The sequence below is a fragment of the Somniosus microcephalus genome, chromosome 2, assembly GCF_052327205.1.
Source record: "Somniosus microcephalus isolate GS21.2 chromosome 2, FLI_Smic_1.0, whole genome shotgun sequence".
In the NCBI taxonomy this organism is placed as follows: Eukaryota; Metazoa; Chordata; class Chondrichthyes; order Squaliformes; family Somniosidae; genus Somniosus; species Somniosus microcephalus.
The window spans coordinates 145,145,955-145,158,617 of NC_140988.1; the positions used below are offsets into that span (position 1 = coordinate 145,145,955).

The 12,663-nt window shown below is 40.5% G+C and overlaps 1 protein-coding gene across 2 annotated transcripts in view; it reads right to left on the bottom strand.

Moving 5' to 3' along the window:
* Positions 1-489: 489 nt before the first annotated feature.
* Positions 490-12,663, bottom strand: part of antxr2a (ANTXR cell adhesion molecule 2a) — a 345,806-nt gene continuing 333,632 nt past the window's right edge. For both annotated transcript variants that reach the window (XM_085963379.1, XM_085963363.1), the window contains one exon: positions 490-3,442. In XM_085963379.1, the coding sequence (XP_085819505.1) occupies positions 3,404-3,442 (39 nt within the window). In that variant the 3' untranslated portion in view covers positions 490-3,403. The remainder of the gene's footprint in view (positions 3,443-12,663) is intronic.

The window sequence follows — 12,663 nt, forward strand, 5'->3', positions numbered from 1 at the left end:
TGTATGCTGCAAGCCCAAGTTTATTTACTGAGCACATTTTAATGAATTGGAAAAAAATCACTATGTAAACTGACAGCATTCTATATTTAGGGCCAAATGGGTTTTATTTCAGCACTTTATCCTAAAACCAGAATTGAACACAATGTACAGTTCTCGGGTACATGCACTTGTAAAGTAAAATGGACCATATAGATTATGGGTTGTAATATAATTTTTGCTCGTTATCGAAGTACAGAATTTTTATGTTTTATTTTCATTTTGCTTTTAGAAATGTTGGTGACACAAATAGCTTAGAATCTTATAAAAAGTAACCTTCTGCCTAATACAACTGTTGGCTTTAATTTTTGTGTGTATAAATTTAAAATATATATGCATATATCTGCCCTAGTTCAAGATCACTAGACCCATCTAAAACACGTCAAACTAAGCACCTGCAAATTCATTTATATCTGCAAATAAACTCACAATCAAAATGTCCATGCACTGGTATAATATCATTCATTTTTATTGTCACATAAACTTATCTTGTTAACGAAGAAAATTGGAACTGAGCATTCATCTAAATGAAAAAAAATCAGACAGGAAACCCTTGCACAGTTATAACTCTATCTATTGAATGTGCTTTAAATATACCCTGCAGATTAGCCTTTGTGGAATTTGGGTAAACATGTACTTTATAATTTGTAGATATATATGACATATAAAAGCTACCAATATGTGAATTATTTTACTTCTATATTTCTCAATCAGTTTTCAGCTTTAAATGTGCACAGCTTTTACATCCATACAGTCCAGTGAGTTTTCTATGATGGTATGTTATCTTGCTTAAGATAATAGAGAGCATTCATTTTGATTCATTATTGCTGCTGTTGTATATCATTTTAAAGAAAGAAATTATTATTCAAGGTCTTTGAAGAGATGGTTGACAGTCAATAAACCAGTTTGCATAGTACTGTATAAGGATTGCATGATAAATCTATTTTACTTATTTTTTTAAGTTTCCCGATTAGACATTATGTGCTACTGTGCCACATGTGGATATGTACAAGGAGCTTTGAATAATATTTTTAATCATTTTGAATGTTCGTTATGCTGACTTATTACCGAGGGTTATAACAAAACATATAGATTGTCTGTATTGACTTTAAATCAATTTTCACGGAAGTCCAAATTCTGAGTTTGCACCGTGCACTACAGTGTATTCCAGCAATACAGCAGGCACATGGGCTTCAATGAAGACTGTTCCATTTTAATTCTACTTATATACATGTTGTTAAGAAAATTAACACTTAAGCAAATTATGAAGTCAAATTTCTTATGATAATACAGATCTGTGCAACATTAAACTAATTCAGTTTATTCGAAATTGGTGTAAACTCAACTGTGCACAAAGCTTTGGCTAGATGGAGACGGTCCTTAAGTAAAAGGGGGGACTTTGGAAAACAGTGTGATTCCTCAATTAAAAACACAGATAGATAACCCGACTCTACAGATTCTGAAAATCCTCAATTTTGTTTAAATCATCTCATAAAAATCAGGCAAATTCAAAAATTCTAGTAACATTTATTTTGTGACATACTGATAGGTAGTACTTACAATTTTGCCATTACTGTAAATAATAATGAGCAAAAGATTAAGCAAGTGGTTATACATAGAGCTTCTTTTGGCAACATCATAAATTTTGCATGTAAACCCAGGGAAATATTCATGTCCCATGTGATTTTGATGAACAGCTCAAAAGCATAATTAGACCAGGACTTTTCACTATCGCTCTCCCCATCTCGCGCACTTGCTTGCCCACCAAATGTGAAATGTTCGCCTGTTCTCTCAAATGTGATGGTTGTTGAACTTATTTTTAGTGTCATTTGATAAGCTTCCCTGCTCGCAGAGAGACATCCCACTGACCCAGCCACTGGTCATTGTCTATACCAGTTCACATCAAAGCAGGCGCGCTTTGTCAGGTTTCGACTCGAATATCCATTTTGCATTTCATGTACAGTATCGAAAGTGACTGCATCATTCGAGCTTTTTTTCAGCTGCTGCTTTCTTCTCCCCCACAGTGTTTCCGCTCATACTGACATCATTTGGGATCGTCATTTTGACAAGGCGGTTGGAAAAAAAATTCATTAAATATATTTTTTCTCAACGTTTGGGAAAGGGGCTGCAGAAGCAAAATATAACTTGATTGTTTGGTTACAAACAAGGGTACCTTTTTTCTATTTTGCACGTAACCAGTGCAAAGTGCATTTTAAAAATCCAAGCAAAGCTTAAATAGTAATAGGTCATTCAATGTCAAAAAGCATAAAAAAGATGAGCAAAATCTTCACAGGCTGCTGCTTGCTGTTGCCTTTAATTATATTAATTAAACTTTGAAATTCTCATGCAAAGAGAGTTGCTGGCTTGTGACACTGCAAAGCCCTTGGAGATTTGAAGAATGGGGGGATACCAGCCTATACAACCTTGGGTTGTAACAGGGCTGCTCTGTTTTATCTTATTTATTTGTTTAATAGAAGTAAGCAGATCAATGAGTATGCTTTAATATGATGACACGTCATGCGCTACTGAACACAGGATTACAGCAATGGCAAAGCACCAGTCACTATGTCAGGCCTCAGAGCACCAATGTCTCAATTTCTGCAGAAGATCTTTGGTTATAGGCTGTGCTGCTGTAAGATAACGCTCTATTAATTTCCTTTCTCGGCACATAATGGAAGAAAGGTGTCTTCAAAAACTAAAGGGCAAAGTCTAGCTGATTCCCATACCTTGGGGCATCCTGTCTACATTTTGTCATGCGTGTGCACTTTTCAGTGGAAAATGACAAGATTTTCAGTCAGACGGTTCCCGTAAGGCATTGTAAAGTGGTGAAGTTGGAAAGATCTTGTAATGTGACATCGCCGAAAGGCAATGAACTTATGCACCGGGTAGGCCTGGTGGGATTGCTGCTCTGCCTGTGGCTAATAGGCTGTATTTTGACAATACACTCTGTCTATTAAATTTGATTATCCAAAACAGCACATTACGATCAGACTACATTCAGACTGGAAAAAAGTTCAAAGTGACTTCGTGCCAAGAATGAAAGGATTTTTTTTTTGGGGGGGGGGGGGGGGGGGGGGTGCTCATGTTTATTTTCTGCCATTGCTGTACTGCCATTACTCTGGGCCAGTGATCAAGGAGAGAAGCAGCTCATCTGTTAAGTTATGTCTATACAGTTCTTGGTGGATTGAAGGGAAATCTGCATTGCTCTTGCTGCAGTTTTGTGATAAGAATTAACAAAATGCACCATGAAGATGGTGTTTTTTCCCATCGTTTTTATGGAAGATTATTGTTGTCCATTGGAAGTAGAGAATCCTTCACCATTCCTCAGTAGGTTGCAGAAAATAAAGCAGTTCTAGCTTCATCATTTTTACTGTGCCTGGACTCGGCTAAAGTTCATACAGCGGCCCTGCAAAGTAAAAGAAAAATAAAGTAAATTAGCGAAAGAAACAAGTGCTGTGAATATATAATTTAACAGCTATTAACATACAAGTAAGAATAATTAGCACCCTTTAAGTGTGCTAATTATCTTCATTTTTCTTCACCCGCACTTCTTGTATTTTTAAATATTGATGTAATTGCAATAAATAATTCAGCCACAGGAAGCAATATTCTTTACAATGTTTTACAATATAATGTAGGTAGAACTCCCATTAACTAATGTTACTTGTCAGGCAACTGGAGTCTCCATGAATTAAAAAATAATTATACCATCATGTCCTGGATTGTTCTGTCACTTTTGCTGAATGCTACAGTTGCCATTCCATCTGTGTCTCCATGCAAGGTAAGTAAACACAGAAAGGCACAAAAGTAACAGCTACACAATAGTCGTGAAGACAACTTTTTGAAGGCTGGGTCGTACAGCACTGCCCTTTACCTCAGAGACCTGGCTTCAGATCGAGCCTAGACTGGGCTGAAAGTCTCACCTGATGGCTACAAGGATCCTAATTGGCCAGTCTCAATCTCGATCCTAGTGGACACGCATTCACAGCATTAAGACTGTAATGTGCATCAACCCTAATTTATATCGTGAATTAGAAAGAATACAACAAGCGCAGGTGAGGAAGATGCTATACTGAAGCAGAAGGGGGTCCTTTTTTTCAAATATGGGCATTTTGGAATGGGCAGAAGAAACTTTACTCTGCATCTGACCCATGAAGTGTTTGATATCAATACTAGATCCAAAAAAAGTTAGAAAATGCTTATGCACCTTTTAATACTAAACTCATTGATCCGTAATTTCCGATAGGAGGCTTCCTGCGTGCAGATGCCTCCTATCAGAAAAAAATCTACGAACTTACCCGAGGGTTCCCGAGGTCCGGACACTTCCACTCCTGGGCCTCTCCAAAGTCAAAATGCGCAGGGCCCACGTATCCCAGAGGCGCATGCAGTTCGCAAGCGTCCCAGGGATCACGTGGGCCAGGTCAGCCAATAGGAGAAGGGAATCTCCCTTCATACTTTTGACAGACCCATCAAAAGTATGAATGGAGATCACCCCAAAAAACACACTCAAACATTAAATACAGTTTTTTAAAAAACCATCATGTTTTTAAAATGAGTTAAAATTACATTAAATTAAATTTTAAACAAAAATTTAATTTTTTGAAAAAAATAATTCAAGTTTTTTACATGGCTAAAAATAAACTTACCTTCTTTAAAAGTATTTTTAATTATAAATGAGTGAAATTTTTAAAAAACTTTTTTCGATTCTTGTGCTGGTAAAAGCAGGCCTTACACCTGCTTTTACCAGGTGTAAGATTTCTAAGGGTTTTCAGCAGGCGGAAGTTCTGCAGAAAGCGGAACTCTCCACCCGCAGAGGCCTTTCTCCAGGGCAGGCAGCCTATCTGTCAAGAGCATTCTTGACAAATCAGAAATGCCAGTTTTCAGCATATGCGCTTTGCATACCTGAAACCGGCATTTCCAATGTCCCTACGGGTGTGTACACAGCACGTACACACCCGTAGGCATCAGAAAACACTGGCCATTGTTAAACAAAGTCGTTTTTGGCTTTATTAAGGAGTTTGAATGTTTTGTGTCTGAATTTGACTTTGATATATTTCAAATAAGCATTACATTTTTGAAAAGTAAGAAGGGGCGAGTTATTCCTGTACAGATTTAACATGGACGTGTGAATCTATTTATGGTAAATATAAGTATCCCTGTAACGGCCATACCTCGTACTGAGGACCACAAGTTGAATGTATTGTAATCATTTTCTAAACAATACAAACTTGCCTAGCCCACCCACTCCTCTACAAATTGATGATCTCTAATGAATAAGAGATCTTCTTTGAAAGAGAACAAAATAATAATTTTAGACCAAACTCATTGGCCCGGAAATTTGCGGTGGGTAATGACGGCAAACTGACAGCGTTTGCCGCCATTACCCCTCTGAAACCGACCGCAATTTCAGGATGTAGCGCATGTGCATCTAAACGTGGAGATCCTGAAGTTGCGGTCATTCACTGCTCCGACACTGGCTGCGCTCTGGACCACCCGCCCCCTCCGCCCGCAGAGCCGGCAATCAGTGTTATCAGTAAAATCAGTGAAACTGATGAAAACTTGGGCTTTTCCTTGGTACTGTAGCTGTTAAATACCCCATGTTAATTTTTATTGGAATAGATGTAACTGGGGTGTTAATAGCTTATTGACAGCTAAACAAACGTTCTGGCCCTGAAAAACTAATTTTTATATTTGTGTCAAGTTTCTCCGTTATGATAAAAAATTACAATTTTTAAAAAAAAGTTTGTTCATGATATTTAAGCTTCCACCTTAACTCCATGTGAAAGTCCCAATCTTTATTTTGCTCTCTGTAACACTTTTAAAAGTCTGGATAAAAGCAGCTTCTTTTTTGTCTGAGAATTCTTCAATGTGATTGGCTGCACAGACAGCTTGTTGCCGTCACTGCAGCATTGCCATAGGAATCCCCATGACAGAGCACTGCAATCAACTGAACATCTGTGGCGGTCTTATGGGTTGTCTTTTACATTGAGATATATACATAATTCCCTTTAACTTAACTTATTTATGTATGTATAACTTACCTAACTGTATGTACTTAATTTACTTAATTGTATAACTTACCAGTTAGGGCTGTTGCCTCTTTAACTTACCTGTTGGGCCGTTGCCCCTTTAAGAGGCGACCTAACGCGCTGACGTCACGCATCACGTGACGCATGCGCGTCGGCCGCCGACCTAACGCGCTGATGTCATACGACGCATGCGCACTGGCCGCCGGCCCGATTCGGGCTTCCAAGACGGCCGCCGGCATAGCCCGGCCTATCGAGACTTCGGCTGCATCAGCCGGCAAGCGGGAGCGAAGGGATTCTCCGCTCCCACGGCAAGTACTGGCACAGCCCGGCCTAGTAACCTCGGCCTTAAAGGCCAGCCTCCGTAACGGGGAGATGTACTGACAACGGCGCAGGTCACGTGACCGCCTAAGCGCACGTGAACGTGCTGACGTCATGACGCGGTCACGTGACGTCGGGAATATAGAGCCGAGTGTGAGGAGGTCAAGAGGCTCCCCATACGCTCCCCATGGGACTGGGAACTCAGTCCTTGTGGTGTCCCCGCTGGGACAAGGTCTACAACATGGTGCTCCTGCAGTCAGCCATCTTACCTGCTATCTTACCTACCGTAAGACCTACAACATGGTGTTCCTGCAGTTAGCCACCTTACCTGCTGTAATTATCCTGTGATCTACAATATGGTGCTCTTGCAGTCAGCCATCTTACTTGCTACCTTACCTGCTGTATTATTCTGTTCTGGTAAATAAACAACTTATTTATAGTTCGTCGAAGCTAAACTCTTTTATATAGTGGCGATTTACACGAACCACTACACATCGAAAAAGGCAAACTTATTGGTACAGAGATCGTGAGATCTCGGTGGGCATTCGGGGGCCAGCAGCGAACACCTTTGCTTTGCCGTTGACCGCAAATTACAGGCCATTATAAATATGCTGCGTATGACTGGCTGATGTGCAAATATAGTATGTGAAAAATGACATTTCTGTATATCCATAGGCAGACAAATGCACAAATAATTTGCTAATTATTGTCGTAGAAATACATATCCTATAGTTTCCTTCTTTATTGTCTTAACCTTGGCCAAGACAAATTTTATACTAAAATATTAATCAATTACATGCATGAAAGCAAATAGATTGGGGATTAGTGGAAAACTTTTGAAACCAAACTAAGCAAGTGAAGCAAAGGTCTTCTGTACAGAACAGGTAAATCATTTTTCTACATGTGCAACCTTAAAAGATACACGTGGGAAGGTATTCATCTTCAACACATGGGTGGTAATCTATCCGAGCAGATTGTCCGCCCATTATGGAACCCTTGGTGGGCAGGTTCTATAATGGCTGGGTTACTGGCCACGTAGTGCTGATGCAAATTTACCCAATGATGTCTGCTGTCAGCAGTTCCACAGATATCAATGTACACAAGCACTTTAATTTTTTTCTCTGCCAAAATGCCAAACTCACAGTGGCTGTATATCAATCATCCTGAAACATTTGACGTTACACATAAAGGTTGAAAGTACAGAAGGGTAAATACCTAGGGAAGACATTAGTACCTTGCCCCTCACCCAGCAGCGCAGTCTCCCACCAAGGAACTCCAACACCTCATACATGGAGCTGCACTTCATGATCCATGCAGTCACCATTCCTGAATCTGGCAGATGCCAAACAGTTAAAGAAATAGTTTAAGCAGTCCTTCCATGTTGAGCTCTAGAAAGTTGAGAACATGTCCTCCTTCAATATGAGAAAGGAAAATTATGCATTGGAGCCATGTTTGCATTTCCAAGTCCATTAATATAGGTAGTTCAACAGGATCAGTAACCCAAGATGAAGATGGGTTAGAGCTCGGCCTCTATGAACTGACATAACACAGTCAATGATGGCAGTTATGGCGCATAAATAACTGTATACTTTCACAACGTCATCAATAATACTGAGCACAAAAATAACTGGATAGCTTCTGGCAATGCTAACCACATTTATGGCACTATAGAAGCAGTCAAGAAGTACCAAAACCCCATTGCCATTGAGACCAATAATACTAAAACAGTTAATGGAACAGTTCTCCTTACGTTGACCACTTTTATTATGTTATTGCAGAAATTAGAACAAAAACCCTTGGCATTTTTAAGTTGCATAGCAATAGAACTAGTCCAGCATTCCCCATGACTCCAATGCAAAAAAATGCTTAATGAGACAATTTGGTAGTGGCCTCTCTCATCAGCTGAAGGGAAACCGTGGGAACCTATAACCAGTATCAACAAGGTACACCACAACATTCCTTCCAGGCAGAGGGATCTAAAATTGAGCTTAATAAAAAGTAGCTTCCAGTAAGGATTGGTCAACATCATTTAGAGCTCCTTTGAAGTTCATGGGTGTAATGCGCAACATGTCCAATTATGGTATCTATCAAGGAGGCAAGTCAGTGCAGATATGTGACAATTCAGCATTTGAATTTACAGTGCAATACCCTTCCAAGTCCCATACGAGGTTGGGTATAAAAGCAGAGGAGCCAAACAAATTAATCATCCTTAATTGCCAAGAATTAAGGGGCCCGTTTACCTTTTGAATTGCCAGGCAAACAACTCATCAACCAGCACTGCTAATTATCGTACCTCCCCAACATACTAATCTTTTCAACCAGATGGAATTAACTGCACACCTAAGTTTCATGGATCAAGTACTGAACAAGCTATAGGCCAAAACATGACAGCTGAAAATTACCTCCAAGTAAAGATTGTAATTGTATTCATTATATATGTCTATGATTTTGCTACACGCCGGGTATCTGGGGAAGATGGAATATCAGTTGTCATACACAGAATGTGATCCCACAGAAGCCACCAAATTTCCTAGATATGTCACATGAAAGGGACTGAGAATTCAGGTCACATGAAGTCATGTACCTTATTGCAGTTCAAAAGTCAACAGATCAAGGGGAGTTCTTCAGCCCACAGTAATTCTAAGCATCACCAAGCATAGGCTCCAGTCCTTTCATTTGCCTCCACAATACATCTCTGTGACAGTAATTTCTGTCCTAGAGATGGAGTATGTAAATCAGGGACAATCCATCCCTCAGACTGCTTGTTAACTCACCAACTTCATATAATGTTGAGTAACTCCTCCTCATTTAGATACAGTAATGATAGCATTGGGTGAAACTTTCGACTATGGCAGGGGTGTAAAATGGGCAGTACTGGATCTGTTGTACACCCCTCCTGATTTTCTTCTCCATTTAAAAAAAATCAACAATATCTGAAGTTTAAGTACACCTCCTAGACTCTCATTCCTCTTTAGGATAAGCCTCAACTTATCAGATTGCATAGTTCAAGCTCAAGAGTCCCCAGAGGGACAGCCTTGATCCCTCTACTGTTCCTAATCATACTCAAAGAACTGTCCTACCTGTAACTGAAATTAAATACCATTATGTTCATTAATGATATCCAATTCAGCATCTCCTATATTAAACACCATAATGGAGCGATGTGAGCAAAATTTTGGTGAGGGAGGCCATCCCTCTCAGCATGTGGAGCAAGCACAAACTATTGGCAGTGTATCGTAGACACCATCAATGGTGTCTCCTCATTCTCAGAAACCCTGACAGGAAGACCAGAAGGTTAAGGAGATGTTCAAAGGTAATGCATGACTATTACTACAAAGCTGTAGTACAGGACATACATAAACATGAGGGAACATTGCAATTGCAGAAATATATCTGAAAAATCACTGTAATGACATAGAAAAATATTAGCAAGGTCATAGCAAGCAAGATATTAGATGTGAAAATAGCATGGTAATGAAAATAACATTATGCATGCCATAAGACAGCGAATGTAGGATAGGAAAGAACTCCCAGCAGACAAATCACTGTCCCAAATCCCACTACTCTTATGTTTAAAGGAAAAACGCACACATAATAAAAGGGCACAGCAATGCAACAGGTGGTAAACCCAGATCTGATGGGACACGCATTATATGAGCAAACAATGGTGAATTTATTTGAAAGGAAGAGTTTGTAACTCATTGAATCTATGGAGATTTGAGGGCAAGAGAAACCTATTGGAAATATCACCTTAATAAGATATTCTATTCTATGATTTGTAAAATATGTTAAATGAACATATCCATGCACACTGATTATGTACAAGTGCACAACTGCATATAATGACAATGCAATACACTACCCAAATAGATAAGTGTGCTTATATATTCATATTATATCATCTGCTTTTTTCAAGAAGCAAGAACACAGTGGAGCACTGAAGAGCACCATCCCTACCTAAAGCACACACCATTCCAGTGGTACATGAGATGTGATGATGATGAGGTAGTACAGAGTGAGGCATTAAGCAGAGGTACTGGGGTAGTGGTTCAAGATACTTTCTCCCTATTTAACCTAAAGTCTGCTGGTCATCAGAAGAATTAAAAAAATATCAAGCAATTACCTCTATTGTGAGAAACTTGGTGATAATTCCTATCTTTGAATGAATAACTGCAACCTTCACATGTGTTCTGGACAATATGAAAAACTCCTCACATCCAGTGACACCATTGTATGGTACAAGTCAAACTATAACATAATAATATTAAAGATAGAGAGGCATCTTACTGAGAAACCTCATCTGGTACAGGGCAGAGGGTCAGCATGTTATGTTGTGTGGAGGTAGAGACTTGGTGGGTCTGCTTTCAAATGAAGGTTGCTAGAGCAGCAAGATCATATTCAGTGCTTATTTACATCCTTGAACATGACATTGGAAGATGGGCTGGGTAGTGTAGAGGAGTTCCACACAACTGATGTCATGATTACTTGTACTGCAGTCTTCCATTGAGCATATGGAAACACCAGTGGTATGTGCACTGGAGACCCACTTATGCACACAATATTGGCCCAGAACGTTGGGTCTCCACGGGTAAGCCCAATGGAAGTGCCGGTTTCCTGCATGTACTGCGCATGCGCGGGAAACCGGCACTTCCGTTCCCCTGAAAGAAGGGGTTCAGAGTTCGAACGCATGTGTGGGAGAGGCTGCGCGTGTGCATTGAACTTACGTTTTTTTTGCAGGTTTTCCCGGGAGGGTAAGTCTCCAGGAGTTACACTTTTAAAAAGCAGGCGTAAGGCCTGCTTTTTACAAGGTAAGTGGTGAATTAATTAAAATTAAAACATTTTTTCCACAGGTTTATTATTTTTAAATACTTTAAAGAAAGGTAAGTTTATTTTTAGCCCTTAGAAAATAAAATGATTTTTTTCTAAAATTTAAATTATTGTTTAAAATAGTTATTTGATGTAATTTATAGTTTATTTAAAAAATGTGATATTTTTTTAAATTTATTTGAAGATTTAGTGATGTTTTGGGGCCCGTAGTATTTCTAAGTTTTGACAGCTCTTCCTGTCAAACTTAGAATGGGCATTTCCCTGCTACCATTGGCTCCCCATGGCCCACGTGATCCCAGGGGACGCTTTGAATTAACTGCACCCCTGGGATACGCAAGCACTGCACGCCGGCAGTTGGAGCAGGCCCAGGATTGGAATTTCACGGGTGCCCACAGCTCAACGGCCGGCGCGCTAGGTAAGTGCAGGTTGGGGGCTTACACCCGCAGGAAGCCCCCGACCCGAATTTCTGGGCCATTAAATACAGTAGCGGGATCTCATCGTGACAATTGCAGATAAGGCCATCTCTGGCCATTTCCTCGTATCGCTCTCCACCCAAATCCCCCTTCCACCCCTACCCTCCCAACCCTACTTCCTTCTGTGTCCGCCCCTAGAAAAAACTCTCTCCCAACTCTTTTACAACTGCACTTATGAAATCCCAACTGTCCAGCCTTTTAACCCTCCATTCACCATGACATTTCTACAACTACCGATCTGCTCAACCACACCTTCACCACCACCTTTGATGCCCTAGTCCCTACTAAAACAATTACCCTCTCTCATCCTGGCACAGCTCTCATTTTTGCTCCCTAAGTCCAAGGGACGCAGACTCGAACGGATATGGCGGACGACTGGTTTAGCCATTCACTGCCAGATCTGGCTGGACCACATAAAGCATTATCGGGCTCTGCTCTCATCTGCCAAAATTGCTCACTATTCCAGAATCATTCTGGAATGCAAAGATAAACCCCGGCTCCTATTCTCTGCTGCTAACTGTCTTCATAAGCCCCTCTCCCCTGTCTCCTCCACCCTCACCTCTGATAACAAGTGTGAGGAGCTCATGGACTTCTTTGTCTCTAAGATTGAGACCATCCTTTCAGCTGCCACTTCTCTTCCTTCCCCTAGCCCACTGGGGCAAACTTCCTCCAAGGGTCTCCCCTGCCCTAGTCCTAAACTCACATCTTTCTCCAGTTTCTCTCCGATCTCCCCTCATAACCTCTCTGTGCTCATCTTGTCCATGAGACTCACCTCCTGCTCCCTCGACCCTATTCCCACCAAACTGCTGACCACCCAGCTTCCTTTTCTGGCTCTCATGTTAGCTGATATTGTTAACAGTTCTCTCTCCTCAGGTACTGTCCCCCTCTCCCTCAAATCTGCTGTCATCACCTCTCTCAAAAAATCAACCCTTGATCCCTCTGTCCTTTCAAACTACCGCCCCATCTCCAACCTCCCTTTC